This window comes from Myotis myotis, unplaced genomic scaffold (assembly GCF_014108235.1).
Source record: "Myotis myotis isolate mMyoMyo1 unplaced genomic scaffold, mMyoMyo1.p scaffold_m19_p_10, whole genome shotgun sequence".
Classification (NCBI taxonomy): Eukaryota; Metazoa; Chordata; class Mammalia; order Chiroptera; family Vespertilionidae; genus Myotis; species Myotis myotis.
Window position 1 is genome coordinate 7,138,812 of NW_023416314.1, and position 21,759 is coordinate 7,160,570.

Genomic DNA, 21,759 nt, shown 5'->3' on the forward strand with positions numbered 1-21,759 from the left:
GCCAGCCAGCAGTTGGTGTTGGGGCATTCCTGTGCCAGGTGCTCTGGCCACTGGAGAAGCAAGTGAGGTCCCCACGTGGTACTCAGGGTGCCTGTCCTTTTGTGTCCTGTGTTCGGTGTCCTCAGAACAAGCTGTGGTGACAGACTTCTGGGTAGTTTTTTTTAAAATTTCACTTGATAGTTTAAAATAGAGGAAACAAAGGAAAATGTATTCATACACTTTCTTCTACATTTCGTATGTGTAGGCCATTTGTAGGGAGTATGTAAGGCCACGTTGAATGGCCAGTGTTTATGAATCCCCACATTCAGGGAGGAGCTAATGAATCATCAGATGGCTTTTTCTTGTAAATGAGGCATATGCTGGGGAGTGGGAGGAGAATCAGCCAGCTAGCATGGAGATTTAAGGACAAATAATACTCTTTACCTACAAGAGGAGCATTTGTCCTTGGGACTCTGCAGCTTTGAAAGCAAAATGAATTCAGCTAGGAACTGCTGGAAACAATCGGAAGTTTTATTGTGCCAGGTTCGGCAGGCCTGGCTAATGTTCCTGCCGAGGTTTGATATTCATCAACATAACAGGATGAAGGTAAGAGGCAGTTCCTCATACCATGGGCCAGAAAGCTTTCTGGGCTAAGACTGCCATTTAGCTCTGGGCAACCTTTTTAACTGCCATTTTGAAGATACTATAGCAGTAATTTGTGTTGTTTTATGATTTATAGCTAATTCAGAGTTTCTAGAGACTTTTTATTTCAGAACACCAAAGTCACACTTGAGAAAGATAGTATCTGGTGCCTCATGCATCCCTCCTTTCCCCTTCTCTTCCAGTGAACAAGGGTGTGCAGAGTCCAGAACAGATGTCTCCCACCACACCCACTCAGCGGCCAGCATATTCAGCTGTGGGAGCTTTAAGGTGGATTTTATGGGGAACATTTTATGCTGACCTGCTCAGCAAAGCAAGAGAAAGATTGATCAACTGACACTTAACTGACACCTTCCATTTGTCATGTATGAGCTGTCATCCTGTGCTCGATGGACCCAGGGTGTCAAACTCAGTGTTCAGGGCAGTGGCACCTCGTTGTGACTTCCTATCCTTTATTATTATATCCATTTTGGTTGCAGAGCATATCAGCTTTTAGAAAAACACGATGTTTACATGTATATGGGCCCTGAGTGTTAGGTTATACTTCCTAAAGTGTTGGTGTGACAAACTTGAAAATAAATGCATGAAATAGGAGTTTCTGTAGAACTGCGTCACATCGATTAATGTGATGAATGACAAAGCAAGGCAACATAAGAAAAATTGTTAAAAATAAAAAACTTCAGGCAGGGGCTTGAAGAGTTTAAATGAGTTTGATATTGTTCGAAATTCATCATTTCTCCCAGGTAGGCCCGTGATCCATCACTTGGCTGCATATCAAAATCATCTGAGAAGCATTTTTAAATTAGAATCGCAGGGCCCCATTGCAGAGGTGCTGAATTATAACCTTCAGGGGCGCAAGGACGTCTGTTTTTCCTAAACTCTCCAGGTAATGCTTACACCAGTAGCCTGAGATATTTCAGGCCTGAACATGTGCATCCCGTGCTTTGAGGAACCATTAGACTGGTGTGAACCTCAGCAAAGAATAGTCAAGAAAGGATCTTCAGGTTACTTCAGCACATGTCTCTCAGGGCATACCTTGTGCCACGCACTACGCTGAGCATTGAAGATGCAGAGCCGCAGCCCTTACTGAGTTCGGTTGTTTAAACGATGCTACTGCATTACATTCTAGCACAGAGCGCTGTGATGGAGGCGCGAGCTCCTGCTATGAAGGCACAGAGGAGGGAGTGACCGTGCACTTCTTTACCTCCAAATCCCTTCCTGGCCTGGCTTCCATGGCCATAGGAGACCCTGCAGGTAGATGTTGACAGTTAAGATAGGCAATAGGCCCAGTCAGCCCTCCATGGCCCTGGCCGGTTTTCAATGGAAGAAAGAACCCAGGAGTGTCCCTTTGTAAAGGCGGTAAGGGAACATCCTGTACTCTGTTCAGTCTAGTCTGTGCCAACCCTGGAAGTCCCCAGGCACAGCCTCAGAGTGCAGAGCACTTTCCTTCCGGACTGCAGTCTTTAATGCTCTTTTGTCACCTTTTCCCAACTTCTCAGGTTTACCGTTTGCAACTGGTATCTAAGGGTTTGCACATGTAGAGGAGGCCTCACCTCCTCACACTTAGAGGAGCTGTGGGCTTCACCTCTGAGCTGTGGGCCTCACCTCCGAGCTGTGGGCTTCACCTCTGAGCTGTGGGCCTCACCTCCGAGCTGTGGGCCTCACCTCTGAGCTGTGGGCCTCACCTCCGAGCTGTGGGCCTCACCTCCGAGCTGTGGGCCTCACCTCCGAGCTGTGGGCTTCACCTCTGAGCTGTGGGCCTCACCTCCGAGCTGTGGGCCTCACCTCCGAGCTGTGGGCTTCACCTCTGAGCTGTGGGCCTCACCTCCGAGCTGTGGGCCTCACCTCTGAGCTGTGGGCCTCACCTCCGAGCTGTGGGCTTCACCTCTGAGCTGTGGGCCTCACCTCCGAGCTGTGGGCTTCACCTCTGAGCTGTGGGCCTCACCTCCGAGCTGTGGGCCTCACCTCTGAGCTGTGGGCCTCACCTCCGAGCTGTGGGCCTCACCTCCGAGCTGTGGGCCTCACCTCCGAGCTGTGGGCTTCACCTCTGAGCTGTGGGCCTCACCTCCGAGCTGTGGGCCTCACCTCCGAGCTGTGGGCCTCACCTCCGAGCTGTGGGCTTCACCTCCGAGCTGTGGGCCTCACCTCCGAGCTGTGGGCTTCACCTCCGAGCTGTGGGCCTCACCTCCGAGCTGTGGGCCTCACCTCCGAGCTGTGGGCCTCACCTCCGAGCTGTGGGCCTCACCTCCGAGCTGTGGGCCTCACCTCTGAGCTGTGGGCCTCACCTCCGAGCTGTGGGCCTCACCTCCGAGCTGTGCAGAGGCCTTTCACTAAGGGTCAAGAATCAGTCAAATCTGTTTTGACCCTGGCCCTTTTGCTCTGGGAGAAACTAGCCCCATCCTTCCTGACCTCCGGTTTGAGATTCTGGGTCATTCTCTCTGGTGTGCTGCAAAATGATCTTGGTCCAAGACAAGGGCCAGCCTGAGATTTGAGCCCATTTTGGTCATTTAATAACCTTGCCCCAAAGGAAAAGGACAGGACACAATGGGTGAAAAGCCTGTGATGTGGTGGTTCATTTTGTTTTGTTTCTTAGTTTTATAACCTACCTAGAAGTGGGGAGAAAGCTTGGTCTCATCCTCACCTCTCTTTACCTGAGACAAATGACTCACAGACCAGTGATATTTGGTCCTGACATTGTACAGATTGAGCTGTGTGTGTGTGTGTGGGGGGGGGGGGGGGGGCACGCGTGCACGCATGTGTGTTTAGTAATGTCCCTGTAGGCTATTCAAAATGCCATCTTGCCTGAATAGACTCAGTGAGAAATTCTTGGTGAAATGTAAATGTATGTGGGGCCTCATGATAATAAAGAGGAATAGAGTACTGGCCTGCACCTCCAGCGAGCAGGCTGAAGTGCAGAGGCAGCCTCAGTGACCCGAGCAAGGGTGTGGATGCTGCTGGGATTGTGTCCTCTTCTCCTCTAGCCATTCACCCTGGCGACTCTGGCCCTTTAGTAGACGTGGCTGTCAAGTTGTCGCTGTATAAAGGCTTTCTATAAGATACTGGCATCTTTAAAGCCGCTATAGTGATGCTGACATAGTGATATGACTTATTTATAGAAATAAAGGAAGCTTGCCTGTTACAAAATAGGGTAGAATGCACGAATTGGGGAGGAGGTATTCATAATTATCAGTGCTTGTGGGGGGCCCAAGTTTGTTGCTCTTGTTGTTGGGTGTGTTGTTGTTCTGTCTGTCTGTCTGTCTGTCTAACTGTCTGTCTCTCTGTCTATTTTATGGAAGTATTCGGAAGGCCAGGCCTGAGAATTGTAGCCGGGTGGGAGGGGAAGAGAAGGGACTGAAAGGGAAGAAAGGCAGGGACTCCATCAGACTAAAGACGGGCTTGTGGGGGAGAGCCCAGCCCATGTGAAATGAGTGGCTCATTCTGTCACCGCCCATGCTGCAAAGAGACTTGAGTTACCCGGAGGACGCCTCAGGCACACTGGCAGCCAGCGGATGCACTGTTGCTTCGAAGGCGCAGCACTGCAGCGCTGGCGGGCTGTGTCATTGAAGCCATGCAGCACGCAGTGCTTAGGAGCTACCTACATGAGAGACAAGAACTGAAGGTTAAAGGCAACACAAAACAGCATTATTGTGTGAGTGCCACTCATCTAAATATGTTCAAGTGGCCACCAGTCAGGTCTCCTCAGTTCTGTGGCTTTCATCCTGTTTGGAATAAAAACTAGTTATTGCACTCCCGAGTGTAGCTACTGTCAAGGCTGATTCTATTTCCAAAGAAAGAAAAATCAGTAGCCGGTGATCTGAGATCTTTTTAAGGAGTTCAGTTTTGCTTGGACAATATAACTTGGTAACATTTTGAGAATTCAAAACGTTAGTTCCCAGAGGGGAATTCACTGTCTGGGAGACCGGGTGAGGGAGAGAGAGTGAAAGAGGAGAAAACTCCGCCACCATCAGAGGAGTTTGGTTCATGTCTGTTTCTCATGGCTGAGCCTCCTATCTGCCCCTGACCTTTGAATTGGCTCCTAGGGATCCTACTCATTTTAGTCCTTGAACATCAAAGTCCTTGAACACAATGGGATCATGGGGGATTCTCCTCAAGTTTCTGTCTTTGATTTTGCAGACAGGGTTCCAAGGCTCCCCTGCTTAGTGGGTAAAACTAATTGAGTTTGTCAAGGACAGTTGGGGTTGGGTTGATGGAGGGAAAGGTTCTTCATGAAGAATAAAAGAACTTAGTAATGGTTGCTTAAATAAAAACCCTACCACAAAAACAAAACCTGAACAAAACTGTAAAGACTATGTTAAGGATATCATTTTATATTAAACTTTTATGACTTACTATGAGCAGTTCTTTAGGGCTATAGCATTACTCTGGGCAAGAAGGGAGCATAGTTAGCACATGGAGAAGGTCCATCAAAAATATGAAGAGAGTGTAAAGAGCCTCTGGAACAACTTCAAGTGTACCAACGTTCACATTATGGGGATACCAGAAGAAGAGAGAGCAAAATATTGAAAACCTATTTGAAGAAAAAATGTCAGAAAACTTCCCCTACCTGATGAAAGAAACAGACTTACAAGTCCAAGAAGTGCAGAGAGTCCCAAACAAGAGGAACCCAAGGAAGCCTTCACCAAGACACATCATAATTAAAATGCCAAGGGTTAACGACAAAAAGAGAATCTTAAAAGCAGCAAGAGAAAAGAAGTCAGTTAGCTACAAGGGAGTGCCCATATGACTATCAGATGATTTATCAACAAAAACTTTGCAGACCAGAAGGGAATGGCAAGAAATATTCAAGGTGATGAATAGCAAGGACCTACAACCAAGATTACTCTACCCATCAAAGCTATCATTTAGAATTGAAGGTCAATAAAGAGCTTCACAGACAAGAAAAAGCTAAAGGAGTTCATCACCACCAAACCAGGATTATATGAAATATTGAAGCCTCTGGTTTGATCCCTCTTGGTGGCCGCCACAGATGCTGAGCAGGGCTGGCAGGAGGGAAGGACTGCAGGTGGGCATGGAGGCCATGGTCCTTGGTGGTGAGGGGAGGGGCTAGAGAGGACTCAGTGCAGAGACAAAGATGGGGCTACACAGGGATAAGAGTGTAGCCTGGAACCTGTTTCCACCCTCTGGTCTGAATCACTATATAGTGTCTCTTTCTACTTGTGTGCTTGTCTCCCAGTTCATCCAGCACAAAATCAACCCCTTTTTCATGAAAGTTGACTTTACTTCAGACTAACTTTAAGTAATACATAGTTAAGATCAAGGACTACGGGGCTGGATCTGCCTGGATTCAAATCTTGACCTTGGGCTTGTTACTTAATCCTTCGGATCCTTAGTTTCTGCATTTGTCAAATAGGATAATAATAGCATCTATCTTGTAGGATTGTTATGAGGACTATATGAATTAAATGAAGTGCTTAGTGGTGATCAGCACATAATGTGTGTGTGTGTGTATATATATATAAATTGATATATATATACACATGTATATTTAGCTGTATATGCATATCTGTCTTTGTTTGAGTGTGGATTTTTCACTTGACAGAAACCAAATTTAACAATTCTTTGCACTGGTTGTTTGAGAGATTATAAGCCTTTGTATCTTCTATAGCCCAGATGTGCTTAAAGCTATGAATACGTAAGGACATTTTTGAAAGACACGGGCAGGATCTAAAATTCTCAGGATGAAGTTGCATGCTAGCATTCTCTAAATTCTTATTTTCTGGGTGTAAAGAATACAACATCTGCAAACAACAGCTGGACAAATATTGAAAGATGTAATTCCAGCTTCTTGCCGTGTTGGCAAAAGCTGTTGGGAAGGAGGAGAGCGATTTGCCTTGTATCAGTACCTTTTTATGGCAGGAAGAAAAGAAGTTCGATGAGTCATCAGCAAGGTTTCAGGAGAGCAGACCTAGGAAAACATCGTCAGGACGACCTGAAGCAATGGGACAGAATGCAGCAGTTTGCTAAGAAGACCTGTGTTATCAAGGCAGATTGGTAGATTTTATGTCGTTTATCTGGGAAAACCTTGGCTGAGGTCCTAACATCTATTTGCGTCCTTGCCCTGCATTTTGGCCTGCATCTGGGCCTGCGGGAAAGGAAACAGGAAGAGCAGTCTAAAAGGCAGCAGAGAACCTGAGGACATTGTTCAAAATGCCCCTGGCCTTTGGAAGCCCCGGACACTGTAATCAGCTTGGGTCGGGACTAGCAGAGCACCTGCCCTTTGTCTGGCTTCCTCACTGCATTTAATAGAGCTTGTCTCTCCCTCTGATCACTCTTGCTTTTTGGGGACAGAGGTGAGACTAGGGCAGACAGGTGAGAGAAAACAGTTGGTGAAATAGCTACTGGGGACACACAAAGAAAATGAGACACCGAGCACGAAGAGGCCTCAGGTCCGGGGGCAGCGTGTGGGGCGAACCCCGTGGCTCCCAAACGTCGCAGTAGGGACTGTAGGCTCTGCTCCTGGCATGTCCCATCTGTATAGTGAAGGAGCGGGAAGCCATCCCTCAGGTCCTCTCCAGCTCCAACTGTCATTAATAATGGATCTACAATCCTGGCCAGGAATGGAATGTGGTAGAAGACTGAGAAGTCATGGTGCAACTAGACCACATTACCACCTCCTGGCACACACGCATGCACTCAGCTAAGTGCCCCCCAGTGGGACGGGCTGTGGAACATTCCTGCTTTCACCCCTTAGGGACTGTATGAGACTGGGCTAACGCCCACTCAAAAAGGATCTCACCCCTGGCCTGGAATCTGCCCCTTTGGGCTTCTATTGGGATCCCTCTTTCTGCTGCTTTGAGAAAATAATTACAATATATTCGCCAATGCATCTCCTTCCTTTAAGATCCTCCATTAAAACAAGTAAACCAGCAAGCTCCTTCCATCAGCAGCAGGCCAGCTCCTCCCGGTGTCTGACTTGTGGACGGGGCGTGGAGCTTGATTGCGTCATGACCCTGCTCACTGTCCCTTTGAACCATTTCTTCTGACTGCCCGTGAAAGATGCTCCGTTCTTGGGGATGGAGATTGGAGAAGGGAGTAAGGACCTATTACTGCCGAGCAGATTAAAACAACATGGAGATCTTGCTGCCCTATAACCAGAAGCACAGGACATGTATGATGGGCCAATAGTCCAGGCTTCTAGCTTCTGGGTGATGTATGGGGACAACAACTAGGGTTTGAAACCACTGAATTCTCTATAAAACTAAACCATCTGATCAGAACTAATGAAACGCACTTTGACCCAGGGACTCGGAGCTGGAGCCGTTATCTGCCTTGTCTCTGCATTCTGATCTGAAGCCGGGACTATGGAACAGAGTCAGTACCCACCTATTCCTGATGCCCAGCAGCTTGTGTAATTTATTACTCTAAGAAGTAGGGCCCCCTGCTTCTGGCAAGTTGGTTTCTGTTGCTTCGCTATCGGAATTCTGTAGGCTAGACTATTTGGGGTGATGGAATATCAGATTAATCACCTGGCCGCAGTTGTGCAGAGTGGCTCGATACTTTTTCTGCCTTACTGTATCATAATGCCAATTATAGTATCACATGGCATAGAAAGCTGGAGAATTCTGAAGCCATATTCAACTTCTCCGTACCTCCCCCATCACTCTGTTTGGAAGAGTCGCATGTTAGAGGAGGATACAGAGAAGTTTCACCAGCACTCCTTCCTGCATCACTTTTGTAATGAAACACTGCCCAGTTTGGTTGGCTTTGTTAAAATGATGACTGCGTGGTAGATGAGCCCAGCATCTCATTCAAGTGAATTTGATTTAGCAATGTCTGCATACGGCCTGCAGCTTGTCTATATGGTTGGTCTTGATCTAATGGCAGATGAATGAACCCATCACCATCAGGAGTCCTCTTCCTTCCTCCTCAGTCTTGAATTCTTCACTCACACATCTGCTGTGTGCTGGTGTGGAATGACTGTCGCTTTCGTGACGGCTTTCTGCACTCTCTAGGCTGGCAGGCGTGTCAGGAAACCAGGGGCCGAGGGTCCTGTGGGGGCTTCTCACAGAGGGTCTCCCAAGGCTTTGGTTATAAGCTTATCTCCATTGGCTTGGAAACCCCAGCTAGATTGCCTCGGGCTATTTAGGTTTACATGGGAATTAGGTAGAATTCTCAGCATTTAGAGAGATGGGGCCCTAGCTAGGCTGACCACAGGATTGGCGGCCCTACGTATGACTTCTAGATGATGTTAGTTGCTGCTATGAGCCAGCTTTAAGCAATGAGGATGCTTCCATTGGCAATTAGAATATGTTCTGCCATTATGATGCTATTATATAGAACCTGAAGCCCAAATCTGTAAAAACACACATTTCATAATTTCTTTGCAATGACATCCAACTTTTGGGTTAATATTTTTTTTCTTTCATATATGTATGTCTTTTTATTGATTTTATAGAGGAAGGGAGAGGGAGAGAGAGATAAAAACATCAATGATAAGAGAGAATCATTGATCAGTTGTCTCCTACATGCCCCACGCTGGGGATCGTGCCCACAAACCAAGCATGTGCCCTGACCTGGAATCAAACTGTGACCTCCTGGTTCATAGGTCAGTGCTCAACCCCTGAGCCACACCGGCCGGGCTTGGGTTAATATTTGAAAGTAAAACTGTCTTTTTCTTCTTCTTCCCAAGTGCTGTCAACAGTAGTTCAACCTAGAATTGTAGGACTCACATGTCCAGTCTAGATGAGGGCCCTTCATCATCCCTGATAGTTCATTTGTTTTTCTCTCCCAAAATGAGACCAATTTACCTATGTCCAGCTGCATCTTGAAACAATAGCAATCTGACAAGTTGCCTTATTCTGTGTACACACACACACACACACACACACACACACACACACACATGCACTCTTATCTAGGCTCTCAATGATTGTGTCCATATGTACACATAAATATAAATAGACACACACACACCATAGGTTTCTGCTATCTCATTCTCATTACAAGCATTATTGAGGATTTTGTTTGTGGTGTGTGTGTGTAAGTTCAAAGTACTATCATACATGCAGTGTCATTTAAAAAACAACCAACACAGTTGACCTTGTACTTGGCACTTTATATACATTGCTTTACTAAATCATCTCAGCAGCCCTGAGATCAGCAGGGTTGCTATGTTCATTTACAGATGTGGAAAACAGGCGCTGAGAGTCTCCTGAGAACTCAGTGTTACTAAGCATCAGAGCTGGAAAGTGGAACCAGGCCTCTCTGACTCCAGATTCTGACTTCTTAATCAGGACTCATTCTGACTTTTAATTCTCCTGACAATCCAACCACAAGAATTCAGTTTGATTATAATCCACATTTACAGATGAAAAAACTGAAGCCAAAGTGAAGTGACTTGCCTAGGGTACCCACATTGTTATTTGGCTTTGAATTCAGTCATCTTTTCTTTTTAATATGTTCGTATTGATTTCAGATAAAGGAAGAGAGAGGGATAGAAACATCAATGATTAGAGAGAATCATTAATCGGCTACCTCCTGCACACCCTCTACTGGGCATTGAACCTGCAACCCAGGCATATGCCTTGACCAGGAATTGAACCGTACCTACTTGTTCAAGCAATGAACCACACCGGCCAGGCAAATACAGTCATCTTTCATAGCAATAAAGTTCTGACTGGCAGGTAAAATATCTCAAATTAATGAAGAGTGAAATCAGGCCACCTGAACCCCAATTGGATCATTAGGAAAGGTTACTACTTTATTTTAAACCACAAAGAGAAACATGCTTCCCTCAAAAGTATTAACCATATGATTTCTTTGGGAAGGATTGTTTATATAGGTTTATTAAGACCAATGATACAGCCTGACTGGTGTGGTTCAGTTGGCTGGGTATCATCCCATGCACTGAGAGGTCGCTGGTTAGATTCCAGGTCAGGACACATGCCTGGGTTGTAGGGTCGATCCCTGGTCCGTGTGAGTTCGGGAGACAACTGAGCGATATTTCTCTCTCACATCGATGTTTCTCTTTCTCTTCCTCTCCCTTCCCCTCACTCTAAAAATCAATTTTTTTAAAAAAAAAATCGTTTAAAAAAGAAGAATACACAACTCTAAAATGTTGACTATGTGCCAGACCTTATTCTAAGTGCTTCTCATATGTTAATTCACTTCATCTTTCCAACAGCCCTATGAGATGGGTTCTGCTTTCCCTATTTTGCAGATAAGAAAACAGAAGCACCAGAGATTAAATAACTTGGCCAGGATCACACAGCTAGTAAGTGGCAGAGCTGAGATTCAAGCTCACAGTCTGGCCCAGAGTTTTGGCCTTAATCACCCTGCAGAACTGCCTGGGCAGTTTTAGTTTTACTTTCATTGGGTTTGGCTGCTTTAGCAGTGAAGTTGCCCTTTTTCCCTTGAGCAGTTTGCTGCCAATGAGAGCAAACTGTTGCAAGCAAGTGGGGCTGCCTCAGTCATGACCCTCCTGGTTCAGACACCTACCTTTCCCAAATGAAAGAGATGTTAACATTCAGTTTACTTCATTAAAGTGGTTAAGTGACATTTAAGGCTCACTTTTAGAATAATAGCTCACAAAATAAAAGTATAGCCACACTTGGATGCCTTTTTTCAGAAACCCTTAGCCATTACTAAATAGGTTCTAGACTACCCCCCTCCCCGCCCCCTCATCTGGTGCATAGCCACTGATCAGATTAATCCTCTAGTTAGCCCATCTCTGACATTGTGGCCTGGCCTCTTCCTCACGTATGCCTGCCTTGCCCTGGGCCCGCAGCACAGCTGCTCTCTGTCTCCCTCAGCAACCAGTGTTTTTGTAGCCATTTAACAGAAAGTCTTTTCAATTAGCTGACAGAGACCTGGGTTCACTTTCTGCACTCAGTTCCCACCCCCGCAAGCACATTAGAACCTAAAAAAAGACACCAGTACAATAAACTGCCGCAAGCAGTTGCTGGCTCCAGTGAAATCTGTGAACCCCTTTCTGAAATCAGAATGATTTTTCCCTGTCGCTTTGCTTTTGTAAGATTCGCACTCATCCTGCTAAGTGCCTTAGCATCTTTTATGCACTGAAGCAGGAACTCCCTTTTCTTTAGCAACTAAAACTCTATAGCTAGCTTCTACTACGGAGGTTGGAAGTTAGAAAACTTCTATCCATGCCTGAAGCTGTTTCCTAATAAACAAGTCAGCATATCTTTCAGAATATAGGCTCATTTAAAAAACACACACATTTAAACAGAAAATACATTTTAAAACATAAAGATCTCCCACAGGGTTATTTTACTTTCTAAATGAGACAAGGAAAGGGGGATCATTTCAACCTCAGGAGAATCTTTGTTCTGTCTGTTCACAGGGATAAAATGGCTGGGCCTTTCCTCTCCATTCAGCCTGGGTTTGATTCTTGACTCCTCCATTACAATTAATTCTGGCTCTGAACCCCTCTTCCCCACCTGTAAAAGGAAGGTTATAATGCTAGGATTATCGGTGAGCAAGGAGGCCAGCTACAGTTAACCATGGTAGAAATGATGACAGCAACTTGATTGTAAGATTTCTGGGCACTCTGCTCTTTCTAGCCCATAATTTGGGAAGAGAGAAAATAGTAACTAATAGGAAAGGAGCCTATTGGGCAGCCAACAGAAGGTTAGTGATAGCTGTGCAGGGTGGGGGAGAGCTAGCCTTAGAATTAAATGACTTTTAATCTTGACTTTACTACTCATTAGCGGAGTTACCCTAGACAAGTCATTTCATTTCTCTGAGCTTTAATTTCTTCTTCTGTAGAAAGGAAACAATATCGGTCTTTTTATATCTCAGATCTATTGTGCGCATCAGATTAAATAAGGAAGGGTCTTTGATAAACCAGAGAGTGTGAAGCGGCTGCAGGAAGATGGGCCCAACACCAAGGTTTATCAAATGTATCTTTGGATGCATCCAAGATGAATTGGACAACATGCACTGTTAATGCAAAGTAGGAGATGAGATCTTTTTCTGGGGGAAATGTTTTCATAAGCTTCTTTAACGTAAGAGTTACGCCTGGTTAGAAAATTTCATTCATACATGCAACTAGAGAAAGGCACAACTTAAGAATTTTTATTGGAAACAATGAAAGAACTAATGGAAGAAGGAAGTGGAGGGGAGTTTGCAGGTTGGAGCAGGAGTTCCACTTACCATCGTTAAACCTAACCATTCGCGGTGGCATCTGCGGAAAAAGTACCGGCATGTGGGGCAGCGGAACGCATCCAGGCGCTGGTGGCCAGAGTCCGGGCTTCCTCTGGCCCAGCTGGCACTGCTTGGAATGGGGAATCTCACCGCCTTTTCCATGAGTGCAAAGGGTCAGGACTCTAAGTGGATCTCTCTCCTTTAAAAATGACTGCGACGATAAATGTGTGCATGGGATCTGCTGAAGTAGGAATTCCTTTGAAATTCTTGTTTCTCATTTCCCACCACGGCCCAGAGGTAGACACCAGCCACATTTGAGTAAGAAACCCTTCAGACTTGCCATGTTCTCCGGCCCCTTGAGAGTCATGTTCTGTTTGGAAAGAGCTGAGAAAATGAAGGCTGTTTTTTCACTTGGCGTAAGAATATCCTTCTCAGAGCAGCAAAGGTTCTATGAGAGTAACGGGATCCAGATGTGAGAGCTGGCTGCTGGCGCTCGGCATGTGGGCCGTGAACTCTGCGGGCAGAAGCAGCCTCCAAGGCCTGAGCGAGTGCCCCGGGGCTCCAGGAAGGGCCAGCACCCAAGTGGCAGATGGCCTGCGCACAGCATCTGGGCTTCATGGGCCCCTTGTACCTTGGAATTTGAGCCGCAGAAGGGCATAGAAAAGGTCCTGCTTGCCCTTAAGGTGGATGGCACTGTGCTGTCACTGGCTCTGTAAGACCACGTGCTCCCCAAAGCACTGTGAGCCCTGTCAGTTCTGGACTCGCTCTGGTCTACTGGGAGGTGGTGAGTTGGAGGACCAGGTTGCTTGTTAACTGGAATGGAAACAGTTTACTCTCTACTTGCAGAGGCAGCATTGCATAGTAGAAAGAACACTTAGCTGGAAGCCGCATGGCCTGGGCTCTGAGGCCACCCTGGCCCTACCTAGAAGTGACCTTCAGGAAGTCACTCTACCTCGCTTTTCTCATCCAGAAAATGAGGAGGCAGGACATGGTGATGGTTGAGACTCCTTCCGGCTCCCTCTCCCTCAGTGTAGAATTGAGTGGCACCTGACTTCATAGGGAGAAGCGTGGTGGGAGAAGCAGCCCAGCCAGTCACACTGGTGCCATGGCTGCAGTGTCCCTCATCTGACACTGTTCCATTGCACCTCTGTGTGCTGTGGGCAGCATGCAGGGAAGGGATGCGAAGACTGCATTCTCTCAGGAAGAATTCAGTCCTGAGCCCCAAATGAGTAATCAGCAGCTAACCAAGTGAGGGAGAGACCAGCTGCCCCTCCATCGCTGTCATATTTCTTCCAAACCAGTATTTGCAGTCTTTGAGCCCCCGCCTCTTATCCTCACAGTGGAGTGTTCAGCATCCTCTCCCAGCTGGACCCCGTGCCTGACTCCTCCCCTTACCCTGGCTCCTTCGCTTTTCGGTCTCTGTCTCCTCCAAGCCATCCTTCTCTGCTGCCCCTGCTGGGTTTTGCCATGGTCTGCTTTGTCTGTTGGTAGGAGGTTAGGAAAGCCTTGCCCCTAATAGCTGAGATGCCCCCCATCTCAGCCCCCACTCAGGCCATTTGATTCCTCCATTCTGCTGAGCACAACTGTGGTCCCTTCATCAAATGCGGGCAGACGGAGACCTGCAGCAGCTCTGCCTGCAAGTCCCTCACCATGGCAACCAGCATTCCCACCTCCACTGTGCAGGGAAAATGGCTGTTCTAAGGAAGGGCTTACAGAGTCTTCATTACCCGGCCTGTTTCGTCCAAGCCCCTCCTTCGCACGGGCTTTACGAATTTACATGCGTGGAACCAAATGTCTGTTGGCCTTCAGATTTACTAAGAGGAAAGGAGGCAGAAGGAAGCTGAATCCAAATGAACAAAAATTTCTTTTATGCCCTAAAACTGTATTTTCATGGATACAGTTATCTGTCCTGAACAGATAAACAAGGAGCTGAATGAGTACAGGAATCTGAGATCCAGTGCAATGTATTTTGTCTTCTCGGTGGAGTGCAATGACAGAGCACGTGGCTATGCAAATAAAAATTCAGGTCAAGCAGTCAAGGTACTCGGGGAACTTCCCAGGGCACGGCGCCAGCATTGCCGAAGGGGGTCTGCCTCATTGGGGTGGGATGTTTGATGCTGGCTCCTGTTATGGAAAGAGATGCACTGGTCCTAGAGTCATGAGGAAGGTGAGCATTGGCAAATCCATCTGGACCACCCCGTGGGGTCCTTCTCCATAGTCGTTAGGCATGGCAGCGTGACACGTTGGCAGGAGACCCCTGTGCCGAGTTCTGGAGCAGCAGGCTTCCCTCTCACACAGCCCGGGTTTCCAAAAGTAGCTGTGGAGCGGCTGTGTCCATGACTCTCAGAAGTGCTGCTGGTTGGAGTAGGACCGCAGCCTTCTCAGGGGCCTGAAACACTTAGTGCGGAGGACATCCCAGCCCGCCCCGGGCACCGGCACTAGGAGGCAGAGGCAGCAGTGCCACAGCGACTGGTCTGACCATGTCCACTCCTGGAATCGACATGAGGACCCATGGAATCTATGACGGTGACCGGTTCGTAAAACCCAAACAACCACCGCCCCCTGCTCTAAACATGAGTGGGGACACGCCAGTTTTGAATGAAAGCTCTCGGTTTTATTCTTAGGAATGTGAATGTGTGCTTAAACTGGACTTCGTCTTTTTCAGTTTCTCTGCAGGTGGATATTGTTCCCAGCCAGGGGGAAATCAGCGTTGGAGAATCCAAATTCTTCTTATGCCAAGGCAAGTGCCCGGGGCCCACTGCATGCAGGGCAGCCTCCCAGCAGACAGACAGCCACGGGCTGTGTGCTGGCTGATCGCACCGCACCCAGAATTCTTGGTTTTGCTTTGCTGCAGGGTCAACAGTGTGACTTGGGAGCCAAGGAGGCTCTCGGGCCCTCTCCCTCCCCTCTCAAAGGGCAGCCCCAGCACAGGGAACTGTGTCTGGACTTGCACTTGGTGGTGGAGCACTAGGGATGTTCCTGGGAGAGTCAGCACAACTCCCAGAAGAGGGAGTCAGCTCTGAGCCCCCACTCAGTACACATCCAGAGCTCGTAACTGACAGCAGAGGAAGAAATCGTGCCTCAGTGAGTCAGTGTGAGGCTTATTTCTCAGAATCCCCAGAACAGGAAAGCCCAAGCGCAAAACATGCTGAAAGGAAATGGAGCACTGGTATCTCTTCTGCAGTGCGGACACGTGTCCCGGGTTTCCAGGTCTACTGTGAATTCAATATTCTGTCCCATTGCCCCCACCAGAGCTCTAGGATGGTCAGAGCCGGTGTCCTTGTTTTCTCTTTAGAAATTATGCCCCGTTTCCACAGCTCAGATAATTACCAGGAGCTGTCCTGTGCAGGATCAGGCTTCGGATTAACTTTGGATTCTCTGTAAGTGACATGACTGGGATTTGGAAAGTGGGGGAACCAGGGAAGAGCTGAGCTAGGTGTGAACTGTGACATTTAATGAGCCACTTTCAGCAGGAGGGGCCTTGAAATGCTATCCTGATTTGCGGTGGGTGAGGTGGCTGTGGATGTGTTCACTCCAGCTTCACCTTCGTTTTGGCAATTTACATGATCTGGGGATGCAGCCTGGAGCCCACAGCACATCTTGCAAATAGCGATATTTATTGAAAACATAATGGGCCCTGAGAGGAAGGCTGCTTCATTTCCATACCAAGCATCTGTGCGGGGATGGTGGTGTGGGCTGGGGAGGCGTGTGCAGGGGGCTGGGTGGAGCCACGTGGCCGGGTCCAGAGCCCTGGTCCAGCTCAGTGTCTGGGACAGCGGAGCAGCAATGTCTGCCCCTCCGCGGTGCCTGGGGAAAGGACATTCATCTGATTCTAGCTGTCTTCTCCTCAGCATTGAAGGAGATGAATTTGTCTGTCTGTGGCAGGGCTGCTGGAATGCCGGTCATGCCAGTTTGTGCAGGCAGATGCTAGAATAAAAGTAGTTGGGGTTCACACTCCTAGGCTAACCAGTGTCTCATCTTACACTCAAGAGACCACAATCTGAGCCTTTGCACACAAACTGATCACTTTGCTCAAACCAGCTAGTTCCTCAATCTCAGCTCCTAGATATGCTGACTCCCTTTGCCCCCTGCCTCATTCGTGAGGCTGTAAACTCCTAGCTGAGTGCTCGGCACACAGTAGGTCCTCAGCAAATATCTCCCCTCTTCCCTCACTAAGGATAGGACCGCTATGAGATACTGGCACAAGTACTTGTTGAGTCCCTTCCAAATACCGTAAGTGGTGTTATGTAATCACAGTTCAACACAGAAGCCAGAGTGACACTCTACGGAAATGGTCATGCTCCCCAGTCATCACACCCAATGGTCTCATATGGTAGCTCTTACTGAGTACCACTGATCCCGGAGGGGACTTTGTCTTTTTAACTTGTGTGGTTCTAAAATAATCTCTTCCTCTTCAGTGGCAGGGGATGCCAAAGATAAAGACATCTCCTGGTTCTCCCCTAATGGAGAAAAGCTCACCCCGAACCAGCAGCGGATCTCAGTGGTATGGAATGACGACTCTTCTTCCACCCTCACCATCTACAATGCTGACATTGACGATGCCGGCATTTACAAGTGTGTGGTCACTGGCGAGGACGGCAGTGAGTCAGAGGCCACAGTCAACGTGAAGATCTTCCGTAAGAGCCTCCTGCTCCTCCTATATTTGTCCTCGTCTTTAGCCAGGAAGATACATGGGCAGCAGGCAGAGTGGGATGGCAATAAAGGACCAGCTGAGGGCTTGACAGGGCTTCTTCCTTTCTTTCCTCACCCTAAGTCTTTTCTGAATTGCACTAAGAGCTCCAATATGCTCTTAAATGATCCTGACCCAGCTCAGAACTCACAACCCAGGTTCATGCTGGTTACAGCAACCTCCCACTGACCTCCAACTCTAAATTCAAACTACACAGTTCCCAGAGAACTATTATGGGTGCCCCATCCATTCCCCAAGTGTTGACTAACCGTTGTACAATTCAGGGTCCCCTCTTATTTCACTCTCCCATGCTGGTAATGGAGTCAAAAAGCTCAGTGGAGGGTTAGGGGGATATTTTTATTTGAACTCTCTGTGCCACTCAGAGCAGGCAGCTCCAATTGCTACTTGGTCTGATGGTGGCCTCTCATCACCTTGTAATCATGCATCTGTCCCATTGGCCAGTGTAATGGTGAGTGACAACTAATAGAACAGTATGGATTGTCATGGTATTTATTGCCATTATTGCTTCTCTTCTGTTCTATTCTTTAAAATTCTCTCTGCTATAGTAAAGTTGAAGCTGGGGTACCACACAGAGTGGGAGACAAAGAAAGGATTGATAACTCCTGCTATTCATTGTAGAATAGGTGTTCTACCAGTTCATTCTACTTATGCACTGTGTCTCAATGGCACTATTCCACATGGCAAGGGACCCTGGTAAAGACCTTCCTTTCCCTCCATAGATGTTTCATACACAAAGTGTGATACATTTAGCACTCAGTGATAGACATTGATTGCCAGACTTCCACAACATATTCCCCTACTTGTGCCAGCCACTCCACCTGGCACCTTTGACCAAGTACTGGATGAAACCCTCTCTATACTACTGTATATATGTCTTAGGAGTTGCCTGCAACTGGAATCCAGGCAGTATGGCTCCAGTGGAAAGGCATCTATGTGGGAAAACCGGCTATTTTCCCTCACTCTTCTCTTGTTTGTTTTCCAGAAAAGCTCATGTTCAAGAATGCACCAACTCCCCAGGAGTTCAGAGAGGGGGAAGATGCAGTGATCGTGTGTGATGTGGTCAGCTCTCTACCCCCAACCATCATCTGGAAACACAAAGGTCGAGATGTCATCCTGAAAAAAGATGGTGAGACCTGAATTCTCTGACAGTTGCCTTACCCCTGGGCCACCAAGTCCCCTAGGGTTCCACCTCTGCAGGCCTGTGAGACATTTTGACCCATACTCCAATGTCCCTCCCAGAACCACATGCAGTTTAGGTCCTAAATGGATATATATATATATATATATATATATATATATATATATATGCCTGTGGCTTGTATGTTCAGGGACTTTCTCCAAAGAAAGAGACAAGTTTACAATAGACATTTGCTCTTGGCTCTATGTCAGAGCCAGGGACACATTTTCTTATTTCAGCATAAAGCTCCACCCCATAAGACTGAAGCTAGGAAAAGGGAAAGGCTCAGCGACCTTCCTACAGACACAAGTTCTCTAACTGATCCTTGGACGAACCTGCCTCTTGTCTCTTCTAGTCCGATTCATAGTCCTGTCCAACAACTACCTGCAGATTCGGAACATCAAGAAAACAGATGAGGGTACTTACCGATGTGAGGGCAGGATCCTGGCACGGGGGGAGATCAACTTCAAGGACATTCAGGTCATTGTGAATGGTGAGGAGATCCGTTCTTCCTACTATCTCCATTGCTACAACCTTGGTCCCCAATATCATTCTCTTCAACCTCCTCTTTGGTGTATAAAATGTAGACTCATTCAATCTCAGCCGAATCCCCCTACCTCCTATTGCCTCCCGCTTTGTTCTTCCTATAAAACAATATATATACTTGCCTTCTGGGTTTCCCTCAGCTATGGGGCCTATTAGTGCAGTTTTTTAATGTCCTTCATTGTCTTGAACCACTGGAAACTTTCCCCATGCTTACTAATACATTCTGATTCAGCCTTCGTTGTCTTTGATGCTATCATAATTGTGAAATTAGTCCCCTGGTTCAGTGTGCAATGAAAATATTATAATCAATTCAGGCCTCAGAACAGTCAGAATCATGGCCCACGGGCTTATTAATCTTAATTTGCAATGTCAAATAAACACACCAGTGGAATCGATCTGACATTTACAAGATGTCTACAGGAAATTATAATGTCAGTATTAAGAAAATAAGCATATCATGGTCAGATTGTTTTGGCTATTGATATATACTTTTGCTAAACCCTCCCCCTTCAGTCCTTTGGTAAAACAGTTGGTGCACAGGGCTGTTTATGACATTTCCAGAGAAGTGTCACTCTGGTGCACTGGTGCATTTCAAATCGGCATTAACCATTTAATCACCGGGATCAGGGGTTTCAACATTTTCCAGCATGAACAATCCCATTTTGAACAGCAAGTTCCCTAGCCATGGTAGTTGTAAGTTGAATATGCACTGATTGAAAAAATATATGATAATAAATAGCTGCTATGAATTGAATGCCATTTTAAAATGAATAAAATGCATTAATATAGCTTCAGGAGCTATATTACTAAAATAGAGCATTGTACCAGAGTGAGCAAAAGTAGATTAATAAATATAGTCATTAATAAATAAATAATAATAATACACCTGTAATCCAATTTTTTCCCACACCTGTATATTGTTATAAAACACTAGTGCACTTTGGGGTGAGTTATTTATTCCGTTTACAATAATTATTTAGTACGTGCCTGAATTGAGATCCCTTACACTAACTCTGCAACTGCCCAGGACTCTTGACCCCCAGGTGTGACCCTTGACCTAGGGTTCCCTAGAAGTGCCGCTTCTCCAGGCCACAGGATTCTTCCAACCACCCCTGATAGCCCTTCTTTCCTTCAGTACCGCCCACCGTCCAGGCCAGGCAAAGCATCGTGAATGCCACCGCCAACCTCGGCCAGTCCGTCACCCTGGTGTGTGATGCTGAAGGCTTCCCGGAGCCCACCATGAGCTGGACAAAGTAAGACCCAGCTCCTGCATTGGATCAGGGACTAGTGGAGAAGGGGCCAGCACAGGGCCTGCTCCGGGTTGGCATTGCCATGGAGCAGGGACAGACTGCCTGGGGATGTCACCAACTCCGGGTGCAGAATGCACTCCCCTACACGGTTCTCCTGCCTTGTGCATCGGGTTCCTCCTGCATCCTCAGTCTGCGGGTAGAGAGCATGGTCTTGGAGGCCCTCTTTGGTATTGTCTGTGAGTGCAGTTTACAGCCCAGGGACAGGATCAAAGGTTTGGGTGGAAGAATCTAAAGTATATTTGGAAATGCAATTTGGTGTCTTAACTTTTTGTGAAGACTGAGCCTTTCCCATGGGCTCAGACTGCATTTTATGGAATAAAATTAAAAACAAACATCTTCCCTCTGTGGTCAAAATCATGGTCCTTTGCCTTGGTGAACCCTGTAGGGACGGGGATCTGATAGAGAATGAGGAAGATGAGAAGTACGTCTTTAGTGATGACAGTTCGGAGCTGACCATCAGGAAGGTGGATAAGAACGACGAGGCTGAGTATGTCTGCATCGCTGAGAACAAGGCTGGAGAGCAGGATGCGTCCATCCACCTCAAAGTTTTTGGTAAGGACAGTGGGGGGGTCAAGGTCACTAAATTCCCCTTACCCTGCACACTCAATCCATCCGCAAGAGCCTGTCCACTCTGCTCAGAATCTATCCCAAGTGCAGCCTCTTCTTACCAGCTCTGCCACCTTTGCCCCAGTTCAAGCCACCCTCCTGCTCCCCTGGTCAATGAGACAGCCTCCTATCTGGTCTCCCTGCCTACCTCCCATAGGTCCCCTTCATCCCCTCCTGCTCACTCCTTAAGTGTGAGAATGACCTGAGTGTCACTCCTCTGTTTAAAGCCCTACCATGACTTCCTATTGCAATCAGAATAAAATCTAGACTCCCTACCCTGGCCCACAAGACTAAACCTGAGCTAGCCCACACCTTCCTTCCCCATCTCATCCTTCCTCCACTTTGTTCCACACTTAAAAGCTTCAGGCCTCCTTTCTGGCCCTCGGGCACAGCACACTTGTTCCCTGCCTCAGGGATGTTGCACTTGATGTTCCTTCTGCTTGGAATATCACTCACCCAGATCTGCTCATAGCTGCTTCTCCTCTCTCATCATTCAGATCTCAACTCAACCACCTTCTCAATGAATCCTCCCTTCACTGCCCTGCCTCTGTATCACCACCAGCTCCCCTGCCTCCACTAATCTCTTCCATTGACCTTACTGTGTCTTCTTCATTGTATTTATCAGTACCTGAGCTGACCTCATTTAC

The 21,759-nt window shown here is 47.2% G+C and overlaps 1 protein-coding gene across 15 annotated transcripts in view; it reads left to right on the forward strand.

Moving 5' to 3' along the window:
• Nucleotides 1-21,759, forward strand: part of NCAM1 (neural cell adhesion molecule 1) — a 328,014-nt gene that overhangs the window by 247,787 nt on the left and 58,468 nt on the right. For all 15 annotated transcript variants that reach the window (XM_036324387.1, XM_036324388.1, XM_036324389.1 and 12 more), the window contains exons 2-7: nucleotides 15,428-15,502; nucleotides 17,181-17,399; nucleotides 18,456-18,599; nucleotides 19,006-19,143; nucleotides 20,332-20,449; nucleotides 20,892-21,058. In XM_036324387.1, coding sequence (XP_036180280.1) covers nucleotides 15,428-15,502; nucleotides 17,181-17,399; nucleotides 18,456-18,599; nucleotides 19,006-19,143; nucleotides 20,332-20,449; nucleotides 20,892-21,058 — 861 coding nt within the window. The remainder of the gene's footprint in view (nucleotides 1-15,427; nucleotides 15,503-17,180; nucleotides 17,400-18,455; nucleotides 18,600-19,005; nucleotides 19,144-20,331; nucleotides 20,450-20,891; nucleotides 21,059-21,759) is intronic.